At 55.5% G+C, this 27,024-nt stretch overlaps 1 protein-coding gene across 1 annotated transcript in view; it reads right to left on the reverse strand.

Annotated features, from left to right (window-relative positions):
• Window positions 1-27,024, reverse strand: part of LOC311511980 (immunoglobulin superfamily member 1-like) — a 112,091-nt gene that overhangs the window by 77,981 nt on the left and 7,086 nt on the right. Inside the window, exons 3-8 of the mRNA XM_084612953.1 lie at window positions 18,626-18,910; window positions 17,114-17,404; window positions 11,271-11,348; window positions 10,415-10,699; window positions 8,907-9,197; window positions 7,570-7,697 (exon numbers count right to left, since the gene is read on the reverse strand). Of these exons, the coding sequence (XP_084469079.1) occupies window positions 7,570-7,697; window positions 8,907-9,197; window positions 10,415-10,699; window positions 11,271-11,348; window positions 17,114-17,404; window positions 18,626-18,910 (1,358 nt within the window). The remainder of the gene's footprint in view (window positions 1-7,569; window positions 7,698-8,906; window positions 9,198-10,414; window positions 10,700-11,270; window positions 11,349-17,113; window positions 17,405-18,625; window positions 18,911-27,024) is intronic.

The following is a 27,024-nucleotide window of genomic DNA, read 5'->3' on the forward strand; positions in this document are numbered from 1 at the left end:
CTTAAAAACTCCTAAGGAAGGAGATTCTACCACCTCCCTAGGTAACACATTCCAGTGTTTCACCACCCACCTAGTGAAAAAGTTTTTCCTAATATCCAACCTAAACCTCCCCCACTGCAACTTGATCTGTATCCCAGAGTTCAGAGTGGAGAAGGAACCTTGACATGGCCCATGAAAATAAAATTAATACGTGATCACGAAATTAAAGGATGGCGCCGTAATGCATGTGCACAAGGGGGCAGAGTTAAGGATGTTTGGGAAACTTTGTGGCATTCCCTGATGCTGGAGGGTTTGATTGCAGCCTTCCCGCTCAGTCTGCCAACCTGCCCACCTGCAACACAAGCCGTGGCACCATGTTAAGAGCGGGCACAATATGGAAGACCTGGGTTTGCTGCCCCTTACACCTTAGCTGAGTGGTAATGACGGGTTTACACTGTAATGCCTGGTTCTAAGGGGCTTTTCTCAACATGTGAATTAAATCAACCAGGTTCAAAAGAAAACCAGAGAAAGAGAAATTCCATCCCAGGCCCCGAACGGGTCACCAACTGAGAGAGACCCAGGGACCTTCTAATGCAGAGACCCTGTCCCCCGAGCTGGAGGAGACCCTGTCAGTGGTTATGTGGCCAGGTCCCTAGAGAGGGACGTGACAGTCTTTCTTTAAATGCCATTGGCTAGAGGACAGCAGAAAGCTGGGGGTCAGGAAGGTTTGACTCAGTTCTGGGCTCTGGCAGCGGAGTGGGGACTAGTGGTTAGAGCCGAGGGGTGGAGCTGGGGCCAGGACTCCTGGTGTCACAATTGTGGTGTCACTCCTCCGGGGCTTGCACACAGTGCTTTGCTGGGCCGAGGCTGCATTAAAGGTGCATCAGCTGCCCAGCCGAAGGCTCCCAATGAGCCTCCTTCAATCAGCTCCCTCGTCCCAGGGCCCTGGCCCACCTTCTCACCAGCCCCCCAGGACCCTTCGCCCCCAGCCACCGGAGCAGGAGGGAGATGAGCAGCAGATTCATTGTGAAGCAGGGTCATTCCCCGCCACCTGACCCCACCGCCTGACCTCCCCAATCTCCCAGCTTGCTGCCCCCCTTGGAAGGGGCAGGGAGAGAGGTGACTGTGGGGTTGGGACCCTTATTGGGCAGGGAATTTGCAGCACAGGGGCTGTGAGGGGAAACTGAGGGGACTAAAAAGAAAATGGGGGACCCTGAGGGTGAGGGGGCTGGAGCTGCGGAGGGATGTGGAGGGGGGGCAGTGAGAGGAGAGGCTGCTGGGGGTAGAAGTGGCAGCCCAGGGAGTGCTGGGTGGTGCTGCTCCCCCCTCGCTCCTCACATGCCCAACAATCCTACCCCCCACCCCCCCAGCTCTGACCTTCTTGGGGGAGCGTGTCTGCTGATGTGCTTTGACTAACTCTAAGTCTCTTTTCCCTGCCAGCTTAAGACTTCAGTGCCCAGTCTGGTTTGAGCCAGACCCGCCAGGTGCCAGTGAGGTTATCTTAGCTTCTTAACCCATTACAGGTAAAAGGACTTTGCCTCTGGCCAGGAGGGATTTTATAGCACTGTATGCAGAAAGGTGGTTACCCTTCCCTTTATATTTATGACTGTCTATAACACTGATAGAGAGATACGCACAGCTATTTGCTCCCCCAGGTATTAATCACTTACTCTCGGTCAATTAATACACAAAAGTGATTTTATTAAGTATAAAAAGTCGGATTTAAGTGGTTTCAAGTAACAACAGACAGAACAAAGTTACCAAGCAAAATAAAACAAAACACGCAAGTCAAAGCCTAATACATTTAAGAAACTGAATACAGGTAAATCTCACCCTCAGAGATGTTCCCATAAGTTTCTTTCCCAGATTAGACTCCTTCCTAGTCTGGGCCCAATCCTTTCCCAAGTACAGTCCTTGTTAATTCCAGCAGATAGCTTAGGTAAAAAGCAGGGGATTCAACATGACTGAGACCCACTTTGTTCTGTTCCTTTAATAGCTTTGGCAGAAGGCAGGAATCCTTTGTCTCCTTCAAAATGGAAAAGCATCCGGTTAAAGATGGATTTCCGTTCAGGTGACATGATCACATATCCTGTGAGACTTCATTACCCGCTTGCTGGCACACAGGTATACAGGAAGTCTTACAAGTAAATAGAGCCATTTACAACCAATTGTCCTGGTGAATGGGAGCCATCAAGATTCCAAACCACCATTAATGGCCCACACTTTGCATAATTACAATAGGACCTCGGAGTTATATTTCATATTCCTAGTTTCAGATACAAGAATGATACATTCCTACAAATAGGATGAAAGGATACCAGGGAAGAGTATAAAAATATTGCTCGGGCATGTAGGAATGTTATCAGGAGGGCCAAATCGCACCTGGAGCTGCAGCTAGCGAGAGATGTCAAGAGTAACAAGAAGGGTTTCTTCAGGTATGTTGGCAACAAGAAGAAAGCCAAGGAAAGTGTGGGCCCCTTACTGAATGAGGGAGGCAACCTAATGACGGAGGATGTGGAAAAAGCTAATGTACTCAATGCTTTTTTTGCCTCTGTTTTCACTAACAAGGTCAGCTCCCAGACTGCTGCGCTGGGCATCACAAAATGGGGAAGAGATGGCCAGCCCTCTGTGGAGAAAGAGGTGGTTAGGGACTATTTAGAAAACCTGAACGTGCACAAGTCCATGGGGCCGGACGAGTTGCATCCAAGAGTGCTGAAGGAATTGGCGGCTGTGATTGCAGAGCCATTGGCCATTATCTTTGAAAACTCGTGGCGAACGGGGGAAGTCCCGGATGACTGGAAAAAGGCTAATGTAGTGCCAATCTTTAAAAAAAGGAAGAAGGAGGATCCTGGGAACTACAGGCCAGTCAGCCTCACCTCAGTCCCCAGAAAAATCATGGAGCAGGTCCTCAAAGAATCAATCCTGATGCACTTGCATGAGAGGAAAGTGATCAGGAACAGCGAGCATGGATTCACCAAGGGAAGGTCATGCCTGACTAATCTAATCGCCTTTTATGATGAGATTACTGGTTCTGTGGATGACGGGAAAGCAGTGGATGTATTGTTTCTTGACTTTAGCAAAGCTTTTGACATGGTTTCCCACAGTATTCTTGTCAGCAAGTTAAGGAAGTATGGGCTGGATGAATGCACTATAAGGTGGGTAGAAAGCTGGCTAGATTGTCGGGTTCAACGGGTAGTGATCAATGGCTCCATGTCTAGTTGGCAGCCGGTGTCAAGTGGAGTGCCCCAAGGGTCAGTCCTGGGGCCGGTTTTGTTCAATATCTTCATAAATGATCTGGAGGATGGTGTGGATTGCACTCTCAGCAAATTTGCGGATGATACTAAACTGGGAGGAGTGGTAGATACGCTGGAGGGGAGGGATAGGATACAGAAGGACCTAGACAAATTGGAGGATTGGGCCAAAAGAAATCTGATGAGGTTCAATAAGGATAAGTGCAGGGTCCTGCACTTAGGACGGAAGAACCCAATGCACCGCTACAGACTAGGGACCGAATGGCTAGGCAGCAGTTCTGCGGAAAAGGACCTAGGGGTGACAGTGGACGAGAAGCTGGATATGAGTCAGCAGTGTGCCCTTGTTGCCAAGAAGGCCAATGGCATTTTGGGATGTATAAGCAGGGGCATAGCGAGCAGATCGAGGGACGTGATCGTTCCCCTCTATTCGACATTGGTGAGGCCTCATCTGGAGTACTGTGTCCAGTTTTGGGCCCCACACTACAAGAAGAATGTGGATAAACTGGAGAGAGTCCAGCGAAGGGCAACAAAAATGATTAGCAAATAGAAAAGGAGTACTTGTGGCACCTTAGAGACTAACCAATTTATTTGAGCATGAGCTTTCGTGAGCTACAGCTCACTTCATCGGATGCATGCCATGGAAACTGCAGCAGACTTAATTTATACACAGAGAATATGAAAAAATACCTCCTCCCACCCCACTGTCCTGCTGGTAATAGCTTATCTAAAGTGATCATCAGGTGGGCCATTTCCAGCACAAATCCAGGTTTTCTCACCCTCCACCCCCCCACGCAAATTCACTCTCCTGCTGGTGATAGCCCATCCAAAGTGACAACTCTTTACACAATGTGCATGATAATAAAGTTGGGCCATTTCCTGCACAAATCCAGGTTCTCTCACCCCCTCACCCCCCTCCCAAAAACCACACACACAAACTCACTCTCCTGCTGGCAATAGCTCATCCAAACTGACCACTCTCCAAGTTTAAATCCAAGTTAAACCAGAACATCTGGGGGGGGGGGTAGGAAAAAACAAGAGGAAATAGGCTACCTTGCATAATGACTTAGCCACTCCCAGTCTCTATTTAAGCCTAAATTAATAGTATCCAATTTGCAAATGAATTCCAATTCAGCAGTTTCTCGCTGGAATCTGGATTTGAAGTTTTTTTGTTTTAAGATAGCGACCTTCATGTCTGTGATTGCGTGACCAGAGAGATTGAAGTGTTCTCCGACTGGTTTATGAATGTTATAATTCTTGACATCTGATTTGTGTCCATTTATTCTTTTACGTAGAGACTGTCCAGTTTGACCAATGTACATGGCAGAGGGGCATTGCTGGCACATGATGGCATATATCACATTGGTGGATGTGCAGGTGAACGAGCCTCTGATAGTGTGGCTGATGTTATTAGGCCCTGTGATGGTGTCCCCTGAATAGATATGTGGGCACAATTGGCAACGGGCTTTGTTGCAAGGATAAGTTCCTGGGTTAGTGGTTCTGTTGTGTGGTATGTGGTTGTTGGTGAGTATTTGCTTCAGGTTGCGGGGCTGTCTGTAGGCAAGGACTGGCCTGTCTCCCAAGATTTGTGAGAGTGTTGGGTCATCCTTTAGGATAGGTTGTAGATCCTTAATAATGCGTTGGAGGGGTTTTAGTTGGGGGCTGAAGGTGACGGCTAGTGGTGTTCTGTTATTTTCTTTGTTAGGCCTGTCCTGTAGTAGGTAACTTCTGGGAACTCTTCTGGCTCTATCAATCTGTTTCTTTACTTCTGCAGGTGGGTATTGTAGTTGTAAGAAAGCTTGACAGAGATCTTGTAGGTGTTTGTCTCTGTCTGAGGGGTTGGAGCAAATGCGGTTGTATCGCAGAGCTTGGCTGTAGACGATGGATCGTGTGGTGTGGTCAGGGTGAAAGCTGGAGGCATGCAGGTAGGAATAGCGGTCAGTAGGTTTCCGGTATAGGGTGGTGTTTATGTGACCATTGTTTATTAGCACTGTAGTGTCCAGGAAGTGGATCTCTTGTGTGGACTGGACCAGGCTGAGGTTGGTGGTGGGATGGAAATTGTTGAAATCATGGTGGAATTCCTACACCAACATTCCACACAAAGATGGACTACAAGCCATCAGGAACACTATCCCCGATAATGTCATGGCTAACCTGGTGGCTGAACTTTGTGACTTTGTCCTCACCCATAACTATTTCACATTTGGGGACAATGTATACCTTCAGATCAGCGGCACTGCTATGGGTACCCGCATGGCCCCACAGTATGCCAACATTTTTATGGCTGATTTAGAACAACGCTTCCTCAGCTCTCGTCCCCTAAAGCCCCTACTCTACTTGCGCTATATTGATGACATCTTCATCATCTGGACCCATGGAAAAGAAGCCCTTGAGGAATTCCACCATGATTTCAACAATTTCCATCCCACCACCAACCTCAGCCTGGTCCAGTCCTCTAGAGCTCTGCAGTGATTATACACCCTTACCCCACCACCTAGATACTTAAGAACTGCCTAGGGGAAACTGAGGCACCCCCACAATATTCAAAGGAAACATTAAGAACAGTCCCACTTCATCACACCTTCCCCATGCTGAGCCCTGCTTCGTCCCTGCTCCCCACTGGCAGCCCTGGGCAGAACCAGCCTGGCTGGGCCAGCGAGTGGGACTCCATCACCCTCCAGGTTCTGCTCCATAGGGAGTCCAATGTGCCCAGCCCGGGGGCGACTCCTCTAGCAGGTACCGCAGGGGCTCGTGCTCATGGTGTGACGGGTTAAGTCAGAGAGACACCCTTCGGACTGCCACCTGACATGCTGAGATTACCTCTGAGCCGTTTTCCACTGCCACCTTGAGACTCCAGAACCCTGCCTTGTTGAGCCAGACACACTAGTCCGCTGCAAACACAGACCCAGGTCTGGTCCACACACCAAAACCTGCTCAGCAGGTCACCTATCTCCAGCACCCAGACACCCAGCGCCCAATGGGATCCAAACCACAATTAAACCCATTTTACTCTCTATAAAGCTTATACAGGGTAAACTCATAAATTATCCGCCCTCTATAACACTGATAGAGAGATATGCACAGCTGTTTTTTTCCCCAGGTATTAATCACTTACTCTGGGTTAATTAATAAACAAAAGTGATATTATTAGGTATTAAAAGTAGGATTTAAGTCGTTTCAAGTAATAACAGTAAGATTACCAAGCAAAATAAAACAAAACATGCAAGTCTAATCCTAATGCATTAAAAGAAACTGAATACAGGTAAATCTCCCCCTTAGAGATGTTCCAAGAAGCTTCTTTCCCAGACTACAGAGTAACAGCCGTGTTAGTCTGTATTCGCAAAAAGAAAAGGAGTACTTGTGGCACCTTAGAGACTAACCAATTTATTTGAGCATAAGCTTTCGTGAGCTAGCTCACGAAAGCTTATGCTCAAATAAATTGGTTAGTCTCTAAGGTGCCACAAGTACTCCTTTTCTTTTTCCCAGACTAGACTCCTTCCTAGTCTGGGCCCAATCCTTTCCCCTGGTACAGCCCTTGTTAGTTTTAGCTCAGGTGGTAACTAGGCGATTCCTCATGTCTGGGAGCCCCCTTTGTTCTGTTCCACTCCCTTTTATAGCTTTGGCCAAAGGCGGGACTCCCTTGTCTCTCTCTGGGTTCCCACCCCTCCTTCTAAATGGAAAAGCACCAGGCTTAAGATAGATTCCAGTATCAGGTGATATGGTCACATGTCCCTGTGAGACCTCCTTCTTCATTACCCACAGGCTGGCCCCCATGTCCACAAGAAGGCTTGCAGGTAAATAAACCATCTACAGCCAATTGTCCGAGTCAATGGGGGCCATCAAGATTCTAAACCACCATTAATTGACTTCAGAGTTAACGTCATATTTCGAGTTTTAGATACAAGAATGATACATGCATATAAATAGGATGACCACACTCAGTAGATCATAAGTTTTGTAATGATACCTTCCAAGAGACCTTTTGCTTAAAGAATATTCCAGTTACATTATAGTTACACTCATAAGCATATTTCCATAAACATATGGAGTGCAGTGTCACAGATGGCACTGGGGGTTCAATCCTGGGGAGCTGCTGTCAGGTTGGCAGCTGTTTTGGGGGGGATTCTCTGAGGCAGGTGTATTTGAGGGCAGGGGGGTTTGTGCTGGCATCTCAGTCCCCTGAGGGGAAGCGGCTCGTCCCCCGGGGAGATTCTCTTCCCTGCATGGCCGGATCCAGACTCCTTGGGGCACAGAGAGACGGCGGGTTAGAGGGGCCCGTGTCACCATGGGCCCAAGTCCTGGGGAAAGCAAGGGGCTCAGAAGGGGGGGATCACCTCACCTAGGGCACCTCCCTCGGGCGGCTGTAATAGGCCTCAGCCAGGATCAGCCCCATGACGAGCAGGACCATGGCGCTCAGGGCCAGGCGGGCGATGTTGGCGTAGGTGAAATCCTGGTGTCCCGGGGGGGCTGCTGCAGAGGGAAGGGGAGAGTCACTTGGCAGCTCAGATGGGGAGATCAGCAGCTAGCTCTGCCCCAGGAGTGGAGCCCCCAACACTTCATCCAGCAGGTCCAGCCCAGCCCCCCTCTGGGGGTCTCCCAGGTGCTGCGGCTCTGAGCTCTCCCCAGAGCCGGACCCCTCAGGTGAGGCCATGTCCTGCTGCCCCAGGGGGCTGAGCCTCAGCTTCCCCGATGAAGGGGGCTCCCGGGTGGACAAACTGCCCCCAAGACACCCAGCACCCCAGGACCACGCCAGGGGATGGGGACAATCAGAGCCCCCCACAGCAGGGAACCACCCCAGCTCCCTGTCCCCATAGGACCCCTCTGTCCACCCCCACAGGTACCTCTGCCCTGGTCTGTCTGCTGTGCAGTGAGCCCATCCCTGGGGTATCTTTGCTACTGCCAAACACAGCCAGGCAGAGCGTGTGGAGGGAGGCTGGAACATCACCCGCTGCCCCCCACAGTCGGGTGGTGCCCAGGGTCCTGGGGACCAGGGCGCAGCCAGAGGCAGCAGAACATCTATTGGGGGAGGGTCAGGGGGTCCCCTGAGACCCCAGTGTGGGGAGGGGCAGCAAGAACCAAGGAAATTCTCGGTAATGCTCACTCCTATTGCCAGGGGGATGTTATGTGGCCCAATAATGGGGGGTTATTGCCCCAGGACTCTGGGCCCAATTTCACAGCCCAGTCCCCCACATCCTGTCCCTCCCCTGGGATCCCCCAGCAAATTCCTGGCTGCGACCTGCAGAGCAGGAGGCATAGGGGGAGCTGTGGGTCTGGGGTTGCCCCTCCCCCTGATGTCTCAGCTCCACCCACCCCTGGGCACCACGATCAGTTTCCACAGTAATTGCCCCCCACCCCGGACCCAGGACCCAACCTCCTCTATGGGTTCCAAGAATAGGAGCAACACGGGGGAACTTCCCCCTGGGAAAAGCCCCCTTCTCTGCAGCTCCCCCTGGGGGAAGGGATCCCCCCTCCCTCTGCCCCGAACCGCCAGTGGCTGCTGCTCACCCCCAGCTGGGGAACCCCCAAGTGACTCCATCCCGGCTGCACGCCTGGATGTCCCCTCTGCTGGGCCCAGGGCTCAGGGCAGACCCTGGTTCTGAGCGTCCCATCAGTGCGAAGACCGGAGGGATCTGGCCGGGTGTGGGGCTGGGAGCAGGGACGTGGAGCCGGGCCCCTCACCTGCTACCACCAGCTGCACGGGGTGGCTGGGCTGCGAGGAGACGAAGGGCTCTGACCGGGGCCGGTAGCTGCAGCCGTAGCTCCCTCCGTGCTGCCGGCCCACGGTGGGGATGCGGAACTCGGCCCCGTCCCCAGCAGGGTCCATGTGTCGCGGCGGGTTCAGGTCTCCAGCCTTGTGCAGGAAGAACCTCACGTCCCGGGGCTGCCCCTGACACTGAATGGTGACGTTTGCCCCTGGGGCGGTGACCCCAGTGGGGCTCAGAGAGATGGAGGGTCTGGGTAAGCTGGGATCTGTGCACAGGAGACAGGCTGTGAGAACAAGACCAGGACACCCACCCAGCCCCGGCCTCCCTGGCAGGCCCCAGCCACAGGCAGATCCAGGGCCCCGGCAGAGATTCTCTCCCAGATCCCAGAGTCCCCCCACCCAGAATCCCGGCCCTGCAAGCTGGGCTCCCGGCCCCACAGACACCGAGCCACGGCTCCCTACTGCTTGGGATCCTCCTATGCCCGTTTGTGGCCCCTGCCTCGTTCACTGCATCTGGCCTGCCCTGGACACACAGCGATTCACGGGCTTGTCTCCAGGGCCCAGCACGACAGGGCCTGAGCCCCACACAGAAAGGGAGTCACCCTGCCAGCCCCCCGGAGAGGCAGGGAAGCGTCATTATCCCCATTCAACAGAAGGGGAAACTGAGGCACAGTCAGATTCACTTTCCTTCGTGAGCTCCCAGGGGCAGAGACTGTTTCTTCATTCTGTGTTTATGCAGCGCCTGGCACAAAGGGGCCCTGAACATGGCGGGGCCCTACATGCTCCCCCAACACAAGGGATCCAGCACTATTGAGGCCAGCATTTGCAGAGGTCTCCACTAACTGTGGGCATCTCGGTTTCTGGCGCTTGGCCTGAGGTCCCCCAAGATTGAGGCCCTTTTGAAGAACACTTTTGAAAATCATGACATGCTCCCATCACAAAGAGTCTGTGACCACACCAGGAGCTGGGCCAGATCTCCTGGGTCCCAGCCCAGTACTGTGTCCACCAAGCCACCACTTCCCCTGCAGCCCCTGCCTCATTCAGCTCCAGCCGGGGCACTGCCTGGGGCGGGGCCTGCAGAACAGAGCGGAGGGGATCAGGGGATTAAATAGCGACTCACGGTTCCTACGCACAAGGGAAAGCGTTAAAGTCACCTCCCTGCCCCGAGTCTCTACGATCTGCTGCTCCACGGGGGAGGGATAGCTCATAAGCCTGCTAAACCCAAGGTTACGAGTTCAATCCTTGAGGGGGCCATTTTGGAATCTGGGGCAAAAATTGGGGATTTGGTCCTGCTTTGAGCAGGGGGTTGGACTAGATACCTCCTGAGGTCCCTTCCAACCCTGATATTCTATGATTCTATGACAGGCATCCCGTCAGGGCTCAGGGCAGAGCCTGGCTCTGAGCGACCCATTAGCACCGAGCCGCTGTGAGGGTCTGGCTGGGGCTGGGAATGGGAACGGGGATGCCGAGCCGGGCCCCTCACCTGTCACCACCAGCTCCACGGGGTCGCTGGAGGACGATGCGGCGGACGGCTTTGATCTGTTCTGATAGGAGCAATTATAGCTCCCGCCGTCCTCCCGGCTCACGTTCCTGATGGGAAACACAGCCTCCAACCCGTCCGGATCCACAGCTGGGAAATGGCGTCCCTCTTTATTCAGCACGAACCGCATGCCCTGGTGCTGCCCCCGACACCAGACGGCCACGGCTCCCCCCAGGGAGACCCCCCCGCTGGGGCTCAGGGAGATGTTGGGTTTGGGGTAGCTGGGCTCTGTAGGGGGAAGCAGACAGGCCGTGAGACGCAGGCCCCGTCACTCAGTCCTGGGACCTGTCCTCACCACGCAGCCTCAGTGGGGGGTCAGACCTGGCACCCCTGGGGACGGGCTCCTGGATGCCTTTCCACAGGGGCCCAGTTTCCTCTGAGCCCCGGGCTAACAACATAAGACACGGAGCAACCCCAGCCCCTGGGGACCAGAGCTCTGCTCCCTACCAGGAGACAGGCCAGGCCAGTCTCCAGGGTCCGTTCACTCCCTGGCTTCTCTGCTGGGAGGGCTGGGATCCAGGTTCTCTCCCCAGCTATGGGAAGGGAGTGGGGTGACAGCAGGAGGGATGGGGTCCAGGACTCCGGGGTTCTGTGCACTGCACCACCCCTGACTTGTAGGGGACTGTACAAGTCTCTACTCCACACTGAGGTTTATAACCTTCAGCTCCGCCCGTCACCCCCTAACTCATATGTCGGCTGGGAAAGGCCCCCCCCCCGTCCTCTGCAGCTCCCCGGCCGGGCGTCCTCTCTGCTAGGCCCAGGGCTTTAAGCAGAAAGAACTTCATGCCCGGGTACCGACCCTCACAGCGGATGGTGATGCTTCCCCCAAGCCTCACCACCGTGCTGGGCCAGACGGTGGGCGTGAGAAATTCTCGCCCTGCTTTCAACAAGAGACAGGAGTTAAACAAAGGAGACACCCCACCCCTGCCTCCCTCCCGCCCCAGTTCAGTTCATCTGTCACTCAGCCTCTCTGGGAGTCTGTCCCCTACCAGGGATGGCACTGCCTGCCCATGGGGCTTTGGGGACAGGGGATTCACCCACACGTAGCTCAGGACCCGGCTGAATGAGAGATCACCTGTCACCCCGGCCCCACCTAAGGCCACCCAGGGAGCCTGACCAGTGGGCCCCCTGCAGCTCTGCCCCCCGCCCCAGGGTTGGAAATAGAGTCTGTGACCGGCGGGAGTCACACAAGACCCACCTTTCCGCAGGCCTTGGGAACGGGGGGCTGTGAGTGCAGGGGAGGGAGCTCTTGGGGGTGGATCTGGGGGGTTCTCCCCACGGCTGCACTGACCGTGAAAGTGTCGGTTTCCCCTGCAGGAACAGAACCAGCGTCTGTCGGGGCGGGGGAAGGGGCTGAAACACCGACACAGCGATCACCCCCCCTCTCTCTTCAACCAATGGTGGATCAGTCAGTGGGCCTATGGGGCCTGTGTGTCTAGGGGCCCTGGCCAAGGGGGGCCCCCTGGAGCCAGGGGCGGCTCTACCAATTTTGCCAACCCAAGCAGTCGCTGCCGAATTGCCGCCAAGCCCGGAAGAGCGGTGGAGCTGCCGCCCTCACTCCCCACTGGGCCCCTGGCCGGGGTGTGGGGACAGAGCTTCTCCGGTCTTGGGGCCGCAGCTGGGGGGTGTCACGGAGTCCCCAGGCCATGCTCTGGAACTGCTCCCTACGAAGCCAGGCAGGACTCTGGGGAAGTCTCCTCTCTGGGAGCAGCCTGTCTGCAGGACACACAGCTCCCCCGGCTCCACCTTCCTGGGTCTGACCTCAGAGCATTCAGCCTCCTCTGCCCCTCTGTGCTCATCCCCCAGAGAGTCCGCCCAGGTGGGGTCCTCTGGGCTTTGTCCCTTTCGGGGCCAGGAGGGCACCGGATTCCTTTATTCTCCAACCCTTTAACTCTCACCTTGCAGGGAGGAAGGGCCAGGCCCTCAGGTGCCAGGAAACAGGGTGTCAGCCATTCTCTGTGTCCAGACCCCTGCACACACCTGCCCTCTAGGGCTCTGCAAAGATCATACACCCTTACCCCACCCCCTAGATACTTAAGAACTGCATAGGGGAAACTGAGGCGCCCCCACACTATTCAGAGGAAACATTAAGAACAGTCCCACTTCGTCACATCTCTTCCCCCTTCGAGACTGAACTGAGTGGGGTCACTTTAGCCGGTGATTTGGGGAACTTCGAAACCACCAACGTTCCCATGGATGCCCCAGCACCTCTCCCCTTCTTTGGTGGGAGTTACACCAGGCCCTTCCAGTTTCACATCCTCCCTTAGGTCGGGGGTGGTCGATAGCACTCGCAGGCCGCATGTGGAAAGGTTTATGTGGCCCGTGCCCTTTGGCCACCCCAAAACCCCAGGGGGTCACACTGGGATTGGGTCTTCTCCCAGCGCTCCAGTCTGGAGGGCTGCAATTTGGGCTCGCTTGGTTAAGAGCCCCCATCTTGACCTGGGCCACATACTGTTTACTTACAGAACTAGCATGGAAACATTCCTCTCTCAACAGCCTTGTGTGACGAAGTGGGACTGTTCTTAATGTCTCCTCTGAATAGTGTGGGGGTGCCTCAGTTTCCCCTAGGCAGTTCTTAAGTATCTAGGGGGTGGGATAAGGGTGTATGATCTTTGCAGAGCCCTAGAGGGCACGGTTGTGCAGGGGTCTGGACATGCGGACATCTTGTTTCCTGGCAACTGATGGCCTGGGCCCTTCCCCTCTGCAAGGTGAGAGCTAAAGGGTGGGAGAACAAAGGAATCAGGTGACCTCCTGGCCTGGGAAAGGGACAAAGCCCAGAGGGGGAGGAGGGGCTCGAGGGAGTTTCAGTTTGGGGCTGGCTGGAGACATGGAGTGAAGGGCAGACGTGGTTGGACCCATCTGAGGGATCCAGTTCTCTGCACCTACAAGCTCTGTGCTAGACCATGTTCCTGTCGTCTAATAAACCTTCTGTTTTACTGGCTGGCTGAGAGTCACGTCTGACTGCGGAGTTGGGGGGCAGGACCCTCTGGCTTCCCCAGGAGCCCTGCCTGAGCAGACTCGCTCTGGGAAGCGCACGGAGGGGCAGAGGATGCTGAATGATCCAAGTTCAGACCCAGGAAGGTGGAAGCCGTGTGAACTGTGTGTCCTGCAGACAGGCTGCTCACAGAGAGGAGACTTCCCCAGAGTCCTCCCTGGCTTCATGGGGAGCAGATCCAGAGCATCGCCCAGGGACTCAGTGACACCTTGTCTCCCCAACAAGCTGGCCAAACACAGCCACTTCGTTAGAGGACTGTTTAACTTTCTTAACAGCTTTCACTCCATCTGAGACCTTCTCAAACCTCTCCACGCTGGATCTTTCAACAGGAAAGTCAGTGGATCCATTCACAACAGAAAATTTCTGGCTGTTAAGAACCGAAACTTTCTTGATTCAATCACTTTCACACCCTTCAGTTGCAGTAAGCTGCTTGCAAAGACTCCATGAGGATTCCTTTTCGAGGGGCTTTTCTATGCAACAATTCACCCCTCAAAGAAATTCTGCACTTACCCTCTTCACCTAGGGCTTGCTCTAGAGGAACACTTTCCCGAGCAACAACAGACTTTTCCGGGTCTCACTTACATCCCCTTTCAGGCAAACTGACAGACTTCCTAGATAAAAGGTCAGAAGCATTCTCTTTCCCTTTGCCACACACAAGTTCAGGAATCTTTTCCTTCTTGCAACACGTTTCCACACCGTCAGTAGGTAACACAATCAAATCACCTTCATGCTCTCCTTGTGCCTCGGCTAGGATCTCACCCTGATTAGACAGAGTTGCTCCACCCTTTCCCAGCCACACACTAGCAACAGCCAAAATACAAGCACCAGAATTGTCTGGTCTCTGGGATTTTACATAGACACCAACTGGATGCGACCTAGTTACAGGGCCATTCTCCCGAGCAGACACAGACTTAGGACCCTTCCCTTCCTGGGCTTTAGCTGAATCCAGAACCAACTCTGAGACAACTGCAGGACCCTCAACCATCACAGGCTGAAAGGCCCCTTCTGTTTGCTCCACAGACAAAGAAGAGCCGGACACACTTCCTCCTTCACCAGACACACAGCTTGGGATTTCATTCCCCTGGTCCCCGCACACAGGGCTGGTCACAGACAACTGCTTGGAGATCAGGGTAGCTCCCTCCATAGGCAAGTCAATACCCCTGACAGACACAGGCACGTTTCCTTCACTGTCCCAATTCTCCACACAGACATATAGGTTGGGGTCAGGAGTGGGAGCCTGTCCACCTCCCCACCCATCTGGCTGACGGAGTCGATGGCCTTGGGGCCCAGCAAGGGAGCTAGACACCGTGGCTTTTCCGCAGGGTCCCCCTGGTTCAAATCTCAAACCTGCTCAAAGGCAGTGAGGTGGCATCCACATCCCCCCCTCCTTAACCAGGGGCAGCAATTTAGTCTCGAGGTTCCCTGCGGAACTGGCCCCCCGGGGTCTATCCCCACTCACCCCGGGGAGGTCCCCTAGGCCTCTCCGCTCCCCCACCGCCAGTTCATGCTGCTGCTGCTTCTGCAGCTCTTTCTCGGGCTCTCGCTGTCTCTCACAGTCCTCTTGCTCTCTCGGACTCAGGTCCAATCCCGTCCGTCTCCGATCCCCGGGTGGGGAACCCGATCGTGAAGACCCTTGTCTGGTCGGGGACAGGAGTCTTGGGGATGCCTGGCTCCCACTCCAGCTGCTCCCAGATCCTGCTATAGCCCCATTTGGGGTCAGGAATCTGCTCCTTAGAGCGGTCATCCTCCTCCAGCTGCACGATGAACTGTGCTTTGGTGAACTTTCCTATGCTCAACCCTCTCTTTCTGCACAGGGTTACAATGTCCTTCTTAAGAAGACGGTGACAGACCATCACTCCGTTCTTCTCAAGTTGTTGTAGACTCACAGGCCTGGGTGCTCTCAGCTCCCCACAGTTTCCAGGGAGAACCCTCGTGTGCCAGCCCTTCTCGAGGTCACCACCTCTTTGCCAGGGTCGAGCTACAGACTCCTCCGCCCCTGGGACCGTTCGCTGCAGTCCCCCGGGGGACCCTGTTACTGCAAAAGTCCTTCTCTCTCCCAGGGCCAAGCCACAGGCTCCTCCGCCCCTGAGACTGCTCACCTGCTCACCGCAGTCCCCAGGGGGACCCCATTACTGCACAGTCCTTCTCGCTGGTCACACACTCCCAGGGGTTAACCGCCCCCCGAAACCGCTCCTCTCTGAGCCTTCAGCACGCTTGGTCCTCGTCAATCCCCCTTTGTTTTACTGTTCCCCATCACTTACTGCAGTAAGCGCCGTCCACGGGGTGCAGTACATCCCACCCCTGCCACCAGTTGTCACGGAGTCCCTGGGCGATGCTCTGGAACTGCTCCCCTTGAAGCGAGTAAGGACTCTGGGGCAGTCGCCTTTCTGTGGGCAGCCTGTCTGCAGGACACACAGCTCACCTGGCTTCCACCTTCCTGGGTCTGACCTCGGAGCATTCAGCATCCTCTGCCCCTCCGTGCGCTTCCCACAGTGAGTCCGCTCAGGCGGGGTCCTGGGGAAGCCAGAGGGTCCTGCCCCCCAACTCCGCAGTCAGACGTGACTCTCAGCCGGCCAGTAAAACAGAGGTTTATTAGACGACAGGAACATGGTCTAACACAGAGCTTGTAGGTGCAGAGAACAGGACCCCTCAGATGGGTCCATTTTGGGAGGCAAGTGAGCCAGACAACGTCTGCACTTCACTCCATGTCCCAGCCAGCCCCAAACTGAAACTCTCTCCAGCCCCTCCTCCTCTGGGCTTTGTCCCTTTCCGGGGCCAGGAGGTCACCTGATCCCTTTGTTCTCCAACCCTTTAGCTCTCACCTTGCAGGGGGGAAGGGCCAGGACATCAGTTGCCAGGAAACAGGGTGTCAGCCATCCTCTGTGTCCAGACCCCTGCACACACCTGTCCTCTAGGGCTCTGCAGTGATCATACACCCTTATCCCACCACCTAGAGACTTAAGACCTGCATAGGGGAAACTGAGGCACTCCCACACTATTCAGAGGAAACATTAAGAACAGTCCTGCTTTGTCACAGGGGGGACAGAAAGTAGGAAATGGACTGCGGGGCTGCAGTGGGGGGATGGTATGGGGCGGGACAATGGGTGGAATAGGGGCAGGGACCGGGGGAAAGTGTAGAGAGGGGTGGGGCCATAGGCAGGGCTGCAGGCTGAGGAGGCGGGACAGGAGAGGGATGGCAGGAGGAAGGGGTGGTGAGGGATCCCCCTTGCTCTGGTCCAGGGCCCCAAGAAACCTTAATCCATCTCGGCCCGTGACTCAGCATCAATCGATTGTTACTGTCAGTCCCGGGGAGGGGGGTTTGTGGCTGGGGACAGTGCCGGCTGGGCAGCCCCTGGGCCCTGACTCCTCTGTGCGTCCCCAGTGCGGGGGCAGCCGGGGGAGCATCCCCTGGGAAAGGCCCCTGCTGTGCAGCTGCCCCTGGGGACAGGGATCCCCCCTCCCTTGGCACCAAATCTCCAGGAGCTGCTGCTCCCCCCTGGCTGGGGAACCCCCCAGTGACACTGTCCCCGCTCCCTGTCCAGGCGAATCCCAGGGCTCTGGGCAGAGCCTGGCTCTGAGCATCCCATCTGGGTGCCGACCTTCTGAGGGTCCGGCTGGGAGCGGGGACATGGAGCCGGGCCCCTCACCTGCTACCACCAGCTGCACGGGGTGGCTGGGCTGCGAGGAGACGAAGGGCTCTGACTGGGGCCGGTAGCTGCAGCCGTAGCTCCCTCCGTGCTGCCGGCCCACGGTGGGGATGCGGAACTCGGCCCCGTCCCCAGCAGGGTCCATGTGTCGCGGCGGGTTCAGGTCTCCAGCCTTGTGCAGGAAGAACCTCACGTCCCGGCTCTGCCCCCGACACCGGATGGTGATGTCTGCCCCTGGGGCGGTGACCCCAGTGGGGCTCAGAGAGATGGAGGGTCTGGGCAGGCTGGGATCTGCGCACAGGAGACAGGCTGTGAGAGCCAGACCCGGGCACCCACACAGCCCCAGCCTCCCTGGCAGGGCCCAACCACGGGCAGATCCAGGGCCCTGGGCAGAGATTCTCTCCCAGATCCCAGAGTCCCCCCACCCAGAATCCCGGCCCTGCAAGCTGGGCTCCCGGGAAGACACCGAGCCACGGCTCCCTACTGCTTGGGATCCTCCTGTGCCCGTTTGTGGCCCCTGCCTCGTTCATCTGGCCTGCCCTGGACACACAGTGACTCATGGGCTTGTCTCCGGGGCCCAGCATGACAGGACCTGAGGCCCACACAGAAAGGGAGTCACCCTGCCAGCCCCCCGGGGAGGCAGGGAAGCGTCATTATCCCCATTCAACAGAAGGGGAAACTGAGGCACAGACAGATTCACTTTGTTAGTGAGCTCCCAGGGGCAGGGACCATTTCTTCACTCTGTGTTTATGCAGCGCCTGACACAAAGGGGCCCTGAACATAGCGGGGCCCTACGTACTCCCCCAGCTCTAGGGATCCAGCGCTATTGAGGCCAGCATTTGCAGAGGTCTCCACTAACTGTGGGCATCTCGGTTTCTGGCGCTTGGCCTGAGGTCCCCCAAGATTGAGGCCCTTTTGAAGGACACTTTTGAAAATCATGACATGCTCCCATCACACAGAGTCTGTGGCCGCGCCAGGAGCTGGGCCAGATCTCCTGGGTCCCAGCCCAGCACAGTGTCCACCAAGCCACCACTTCCCCTGCAGCCCCTGCCTCATTCAGCTCCGGCCGGGGCACTGCCTGGGGCGGGGCCTGGAGAACAGAGCGGAGGGGATCACGGGATTAAATAGCGACTCACGGTTCCTACGCACAAGGGACAGCGTTAAAGTCACCTCCCTGCCCCGAGTCTCCAGGGGCTGCTGCTCCACAGGGGAGGGATAGCTCAGTGGTTTGAGCATTAGCCTGCTAAACCCAAGGTTACGAGTTCAATCCTTGAGGGGGCCATTTTGGAATCTGGGGCAAAAATTGGGGATTTGGTCCTACTTTGAGCAGGGGGTTGGACTAGATGACCTCCTGAGGTCCCTTCCAACCCTGATATTCTATGATTCTATGATGGGCATCCCGTCAGGGCTCAGGGCAGAGCCTGGCTCTGAGTGTCCCATCAGCACCGAGCCCCTGTGAGGGTCTGGCTGGGGCTGGGGCTGGGAATGGGAATGCCGAGCCGGGCCCCTCACCTCTCACCACCAGCTCGACGGGGTCGCTGGGGGACGATGCGGCGGCTGACCCCGATCTGCTGTGATAGGAGCAGTTGTATCTCCCCCGGTCCTCCCGGCTCACGTTGCTGATGAAAAACACAGCCTCCAACCCTTTCGGATCCACAGTTTGGAAACGGCGTCCCTCTTTATTCAGCACGAACCGCATGCCCTGGTGCTGCCCCCGACACCAGACGGCCACGGCTCCCCCCAGGGAGACCCCCCCGCTGGGGCTCAGGGAGATGTTGGGTTTGGGGTAGCTGGGCTCTGTAGGGGGAAGCAGACAGGCCGTGAGACGCAGGCCCCGTCACTCAGTCCTGGGACCTGTCCTCACCACGCAGCCTCCGTGGGGGTCAGACCTGGCAGCCCTGGGGACGGGCTCCTGGATGCCTTTCCACAGGGGCCCAGAGTTTCCTCTGAGCCCTGGGCTAACAACATGAGACACGGAGCAACCTCAGCCCCTGGGGGCCAGAGCTCTGCTCCCTACCAGGAGACAGGCCAGGCCAGTCTCCAGGGTCCGTTCACTCCCTGGCTTCTCTGCTGGGAGGGCTGGGATCCAGGTTCTCTTCCCAGCTCTGGGAAGGGAGTGGGGTGACAGCAGGAGAGATGGGGTCCAGGACTCCTGGGTTCTGTGCACTGCACCACCCCTGACTTGTAGGGGACTGTACAAGTCTCTACTTCACACCGAGGTTTATAACCTTCAGCTCCGCCCGTCACCCCCTAACTCATATGTTGGCTGGGAAAGGCCCCCCCCCCGTCCTCTGCAGCTCCCCGGCCGGGCATCCTCTCTGCTAGGCCCAGGGCTTTAAGCAGAAAGAACTTCATGCCCGGGTACCGACCCTCACAGCGGATGGTGATGCTTCCCCCAAACCCCACCACCGTGCTGGGCCAGACGGTGGGCGTGAGAAATTCTCGCCCTGCTTTCAACAAGAGACAGGAGTTAAACAAGGGAGACACCCCACCCCTGTCTCTCTCCCGCCCCAGTTCAGTTCATCTGTCACTCAGCCTCTCTGGGAGTCTGTCCCCTACCAGGGATGGCACTGCCTGCCCATGGGGCTTGGGGAGAGGGGATTCACCCACACGTAGCTCAGGACCCAGCTGCACGAGAGATCACCTGTCCCCCCGGCCCCACCTAAGGCCACCCAGGCAGTCTGACCAGTGGGCCCCCTGCAGCTCTGCCCCCCGCCCCGGAGTCGGAAATAGAGTCTGTGACCGGCGGGAGTCACACAAGACCCACCTTTCCCCAGGCCTTGGGAACGGGGGGCTGTGAGTGCAGGGGAGGGAGCTCTTGGGGGTGGATCTGGAGGTTTCTCCCCACGGCTGCACTGACCGTGAATGTGTCGGTTTCCCCTGCAGGAACAGAACCAGCGTCTGTCGGGCGGGGGAAGGGGCTGAAACACTGACACAGCGATCACCCCCCCTCTCTCTTCAACCAATGGTGGATCGGTCAGTGGGCCTATGGGGCCTGTGTGTCCAGCTTGTTGGGGAGACAAGGTGTCACGGAGTCCCCAGGCCATGCTCTGGAACTGCTCCCCATGAAGCCAGGCAGGACTCTGGGGAAGTCTCCTCTCTGTGAGCAGCCTGTCTGCAGGACACACAGCTCACCCGGCTCCACCTTCCTGGGTCTGACCTCGGAGCATTCAGCCTCCTCTGCCCCTCCGTGCGCTTCCCACAGTGAGTCCGCTCAGGCGGGTCTCCTGCGGGGGCCAGAGGGTCCTGCCCCCCAACTCCGCAGTCAGACGTGACTCTCAGCCAGCCAGTAAAACAGAAGGTTTATTAGACGACAGGAACATGGTCTAACACAGAGCTTGTGGGTGCAGAGAACGGGACCCCTTAGCTGGGTCCATTTTGGGGGGCAGTCAGCCAGACAACCACATCTGCACTTCACTCCATGTCCCCAGCCAGCCCCAAATTGAAACTCCCTCCAGCCCCTCCTCCTTCTCTGGGCTTTGTCCCTTTCCTGGGCCAGGAGGGCACCGGATTCCTTTGTTCTCCAACCCTTTAGATCTCACCTTGCAGGGGGGAAGGGCCAGGCCAGCAGTTGCCAGGAAACAGGGTGTCGGCCATTCTCTGTGTCCAGTCCCCTGCACACACCTGCCCTCTAGGGCTCTGCAATGATCACACACCCTTACCCAACCACCTAGATACTTAAGAACTGCCTAGGGGAAACTGAGGCGCCCCCACACCATTCAGAGGAAACATTAAGAACAGTCCCACTTCATCACAGCTCTCCCCCCTTCGAGATCGAACTGAGCGGGGTCACTTTAGCCGGTGACCTGGGGAAGTTCAAAACCACCAACGTTCCCATGGATGCCCCAGCATCTCTCCCATTCCTTGGTAGGAGTTACACCAGGCCCTTCCAGTTTCATGCCCTCCCTTGGGTCGGGGGTGGTCGATAGCACTCGCAGGCCACATGTGGGAAGGTTTATGAGGCCCGTGCCCTTTGACCACCCCAAAATCCCAGGGGGTCAAACTGGGATTGGGTCTTCTCCCAACAAGCTGGCCAAACACAGCCACTTGGTTATAGGACTGTTTAACTTTCTTAACAGCTTTCACTTCATCTGAGACCTTCTCAAAGCTATCGACACTGGATCCTTCAACAGGAAAGTCAGTGGATCCATTCACAACAGAAAATTGATGGCTCTTAGGAACTGAAACTTTCTTGATTAAATCACTTTCACACCCTTCAGCTGCAGTAAACTGCTTGCAAAGGCTCCATGAGGATTCCTTTCCCGAGGGGCTTTTCTATGCAACAATTCACCCCTCCCAGAAATTCTGCTCTTACCCTCTTTACCTAGGGCTTGCTCTAGAGGGACACTTTCCTGAGCAACAACAGACTCTTTCTGGGTCTCCCTTACATCCAGAATTACCTCTGGCCCATCTGGCCTATCTATTACCAGCAGGAGAGTGAGTTTGTGTGTGGGGGGGGAGGGGGTGAGAAAACCTGGATTTGTGCTGGAAATGGCCCAACTTGATTATCATACACATTGTAAGGAGAGTGATCACTTTAGATAAGCTATTACCAGCAGGAGAGTGGGGTGGGAGGAGGTATTGTTTCATGGTCTCTGTGTATATAATGTCTTCTGCAGTTTCCACAGTATGCATCCAATGAAGTGAGCTGTAGCTCACGAAAACTTCTGCTCAGATAAATTGGTTAGTCTCTAAGGTGCCACAAGTACTCCTTTTCTTTTTGCAAATACAGACTAACACGGCTGTTACTCTGAAAAAATGTTCAGGAACGTTTTCCTTCTTGCTACAGGTTTCCGCACCCTCAGTAGGTAACACAATCACATCACCTTCATGCTCTCCTTGTGCCCTGGCTAGGATCTCACCCTGATTAGACAGAGTTGCTACACCCTTTCCCAACAACACACTAGCAACAGGCAAAATACAAGCACCAGAATTGTCTGGTCTCTGGGATTTTGCATAGACACTAACTGGATGCGACCTAGTTACAGGGCCATTCTCCCGAGCAGACACAAACTTAGGACCCTTCCCTTCCTGGGCTTTAGCTGAATCCAGAACCAACTCTGAGACAACTGCACGACCCTTGACCATCACAGGCTGAAAGGCCCCTTCTGTCTGCTCCACAGACAAAGTAGAGCCAGACACACTTTCTTCTTTACCAGACACCGAGCTTGGGATCTCATTCCCCTTGTCCCAGCACACAAGGCTGGTCACAGACAACTGCTTGGAGATCAGGGTGGCTCCCTCCATAGGCAAGTCAATACCCCCGACAGACAAAGGCATGTTTCCTTCCCTGTCCCAATTCTCCACCCAGCTAACAGGTAAGGTCCAGGGACACTCATCTTCCACTCTCCTCCCCTTCCCACCCTGCTGACTAGACACAGCCATCAGCTCACAAGGCTGCCTAGGCTCATCCAAACTTTCCTTAACCAAGCACCTTGCAACTACTAAAAGATCCCCTCTCCTGCCTGTGTCTCCCCCGTCTCAGTTGGGGTCTCAGCTCCCACTGTGCTCAGCGCTGCCCTTGCTGTCCCAGTGGGGGTAGGCAGGGAGCTCACTGCTTTCCTCACTGCATCAGAGCCAGCCTGAGCCCCCCCATCGGGCGTGCAAGGGGGGCGGGGAGCATCTCTCTGTCCCACCCAGCCCCAGGGGTCTGGTGTGACAATGTGAGGCAGCAGGGAGGGGGGAGTGTTGACCTGGGAATGTGCCCTGGGGATGGGAGACCTGAGAGCCTGTCACCTGAGCCGGGAGGGGGAGGGGGAGGTAACACCTCTGCCCAGGAATGTGGACAGAGGCTGCAGGAGGGAGCCTGCTGGGGGGGTTTAGTTTTCAGTTTGGTGCTGGGTGGAGGAACACAGGGAACCCCAGGGCTGGGGTCTAAGCTCCCTGCTCCCCCAGAAGGACTTAGAATCATAGAATCATAGAATATCAGTTGGGTTGGAAGGGACCCCAGAAGGTCATCTAGTCCAACCCCCTGCTCAGAGCAGGACCAATTCCCAGTTAAATCATCCCAGCCAGAGCTTTGTCAAGCCTGACCTTAAAAACCTCTAAGAAAGGAGATTCTACCACCTCCCTAGGTAACGCATTCCAGTGTTTCACCACCCTCTTAGTGAAAAAGTTTTTCCTAATATCCAATCTAAACCTCCCCCACTGCAACTTGAGACCATTACTCCTCGTTCTGTCATCTGCTACCACTGAGAACAGTCTAGAGCCATCCTCTCTGGAACCCCCTTTCAGGTAGTTGAAAGCAGCTATCAAATCCCCCCTCATTCTTCCCTTCTGCAGATTAAACAATCCCAGCTCCCTCAGCCTCTCCTCATAACTCATGTGTTCCAGTCCCCTAATCATTTTTGTTGCCCTTCGCTGGACTCTCTCCAATTTATCCACATCCTTCTTGAAGTGTGGGTCCCAAAACTGGACACAGTACTCCAGATGAGGCCTCACCAATGTCGAATAGAGGGGAACGATCACGTCCCTCGATCTGCTCGCTATGCCCCTACTTATACATCCCAAAATGCCATTGGCCTTCTTGGCAACAAGGGCACACTGCTGACTCATATCCAGCTTCTCGTCCACTGTCACCCCTAGGTCCTTTTCCGCAGAACTGCTGCCTAGCCATTCGGTCCCTAGTCTGTAGCTGTGCATTGGGTTCTTCCGTCCTAAGTGCAGGACCCTGCACTTATCCTTATTGAACCTCATCAGATTTCTTTTGGCCCAATCCTCCAATTTGTCTAGGTCTTTCTGTATCCTATCCCTCCCCTCCAGCGTATCTACCACTCCTCCCAGTTTAGTATCATCCGCAAATTTGCTGAGAGTGCAATCCACACCATCCTCCAGATCATTTATGAAGATATTGAACAAAACCGGCCCCAGGACCGACCCTTGGGGTACTCCACTTGACACCGGCTGCCAACTAGACATGGAGCCATTGATCACTACCCGTTGAGCCCGACAATCTAGCCAGCTTTCTACCCACCTTGTAGTGCATTCATCCAGCCCATGCTTCCTTAACTTGCTGACAAGAATACTATGGGAGACCGTGTCAAAAGCTTTGCTAAAGTCAAGAAACAATACATCCACTGCTTCCCCTTCATCCACAGAACCAGTAATCTCATCATAAAAGGCAATTAGATTAGTCAGGCATGACCTTCCCTTGGTGAATCCATGCTGGCTGTTCCTGATCACTTTCCTCTCATGCAAGTGCTTCAGGATTGATTCTTTGAGGACCTGCTCCATGATTTTTCCAGGGACTGAGGTGAGGCTGACTGGCCTGTAGTTCCCAGGATCCTCCTTCTTCCCTTTTTTAAAGATTGGCACTACATTAGCCTTTTTCCAGTCATCCGGGACTTCCCCGGTTCGCCACGAGTTTTCAAAGATAATGGCCAAGCGGATAATGGACTTGACTGAGGGGTCCTGGGTGTACCCACAACCTCTGTTTTGGACTGTGTTCCTGTTGTCCAATAAACCTTCTGTTTTACTGGCTGGCTGAGAATCTCAGTGAATCCAGAATCTGGAAACCATAGAGAGCTGCCCGGCCTGCGAGTGGCCAGCAGGGAGATGTACGCTAAACGCCTTAAGAGCGATCTGGTGGAGCTGTGCAGGCAGAGGGGGCTGCGCACTGGGAGGTCCACCAAGGAACAGCTGATAGCCCAGTTGGAGGAGAGGGATCGCTCGGATGACCCGATCCCTGTCCCGGAGGGAAGCCGCCCGGTTGACGCAGCGTGGGCCCTGGGGCCTGACCAAGCTGGGAGGGGTCAGACTGCTGACCAGAACATCCTGAGACCCTTCCTACCTAGGCCTGGGGTAGGGGTTGGGGGAAGCCCGGCGAATACCGAGGGCACCCTGACCCCATCAGCCAGCAGGGGATCCTCCCGGCGGAGCTCCCCATCCCTGGAGCGGATGCGGCTAGAATGGGAGAGGGAGATGAAAATGAGGGATCTGGAGGATCATGAAAAACAACGTCAACATGAGCAGGAGAAGGAGCGGGAACATCAGGAGAAGGAGAGGCAACGTAGGCATGAGCAGGAGGAGAAGGAGAAACAGAGACAGCATGAACTGGAGCTGGCCAGGCTGAGGAGCAGTGGGGCCCCAGCTGTGGTGAGTGCGGGGGGACCCAAAACTGCAAGGAGGTTTGATAAGTGCTTCCTGGCCCAGCGGAAGGAGGGAGAGGACATAGATAGCTTCCTGACGGCCTTTGAGAATGCGTGAGAGATGCACAGGGTTGACCCTGCAGACAGGCTCCAGTTTCTCACCCCCTTACTGGACCCCAAAGCCGTGGAGGTGTACAGCCGAATGACAGGGGCGGAGGCAGGGGACTACGAACTGTTCAAACAGGCCTTGCTCCATGAGTTTGGGCTGACCCCCGAGATGTAGCTAGCGAGAGATGTTAAGAGTAACAAGAAGGGTTTCTTCAGGTATGTTGGCAACAAGAAGAAAGCCAAGGAAAGTGTGGGCCCCTTAATGAATGAGGGAGGCAACCTAGCGACAGAGGATGTGGAAAAAGCTAATGTACTCAATGCTTTTTTTGCCTCTGTCTTCACGAACAAGGTCAGCTCCCAGACTGCTGCGCTGGGCATCACAACATGGGGAAGAGATGGCCAGCCCTCTGTGGAGATAGAGGTGGTTAGGGACTATTTAGAAAAGCTGGACGTGCACAAGTCCATGGGGCCGGACGAGTTGCATCCGAGAGTGCTGAAGGAATTGGCGGCTGTGATTGCAGAGCCATTGGCCATTATCTTTGAAAACTCGTGGCGAACGGGGGAAGTCCCGGATGACTGGAAAAAGGCTAATGTAGTGCCAATCTTTAAAAAAGGGAAGAAGGAGGATCCTGGGAACTACAGGCCAGTCAGCCTCACCTCAGTCCCTGGAAAAATCATGGAGCAGGTCCTCAAGGAATCAATCCTGAAGCACTTACATGAGAGGAAAGTGATCAGGAACAGTCAGCATGGATTCACCAAGGGAAGTTCATGCCTGACTAATCTAATCGCCTTCTATGATGAGATTACTGGTTCTGTGGATGAAGGGAAAGCAGTGGACGTATTGTTCCTTGACTTTAGCAAAGCTTTTGACCCGGTCTCCCCCAGTATTCTTGTCAGCAAGTTAAAGAAGTATGGGCTCGATGAATGCACTATAAGGTAGGTAGAAAGTTGGCTAGATTGTCAGGCTCAACGGGAAGTGATCAATGGCTCCATGTTTAGTTGGCAGCCGTTGTCAAGTGGTGTGCCCCAGGGGTCGGTCCTGGGGCCGGTTTTGTTCAATATCTTCATAAATGATCTGGAGGATGGTGTGGATTGCACTCTCAGCAAATTTGCGGATGATATTAAACTGGGGGGAGTGGTAGCAGTTTTTGAACAGTCAGGGGGTAGCAGAGAGCAGTCCCAAAAGAACAGGCCCCCCCCGATGCAGAGAGAGAGTCACCAGCGGGAAAATAGGGAGAGCCCCCTCCCAAGGGGAATGCCTGGCGTCGGGCCCCTCCGACCGCTCGAGGGGACCAACATGACCTGAGCTGCTATCACTGTGGCCAGAGATGCCACGTATGGACCCAGTGCCCCAGGCTCAGGGACAGACTGAGCAGACCCAACCTACCCAAGCGTAACTGGGCAGGGACCCAGCTGCACGAGGGGAAGACAACACAGGCAAGGGGGGCTGCCAGTTTACCACCTGCTCAGGAGGGAAGAGTACCCCAGGCCAGCTCCGCCAGAGGGCTGGATGCTCTGGACTCAGGGTGCTCGGTTTACAGGGTGGGCGCGGGGCTGTCCCTCCGGAGAGAGTGCCTTGTTCCCCTGGAGGTGGATGGGAGGAAGGTCAATGGATACTGGGATACGGGCGTGGAGGTGACGCTGGCCCGGCCCGAGGTGGTGACCCCAGATCGGGTGGGGTCCAACACGTACCTGACCCTGACGGGGGTGGGTGGG

This window comes from Lepidochelys olivacea, assembly GCF_965140295.1.
Source record: "Lepidochelys olivacea isolate rLepOli2 genome assembly, chromosome: 23".
NCBI classification, from domain to species: domain Eukaryota; kingdom Metazoa; phylum Chordata; order Testudines; family Cheloniidae; genus Lepidochelys; species Lepidochelys olivacea.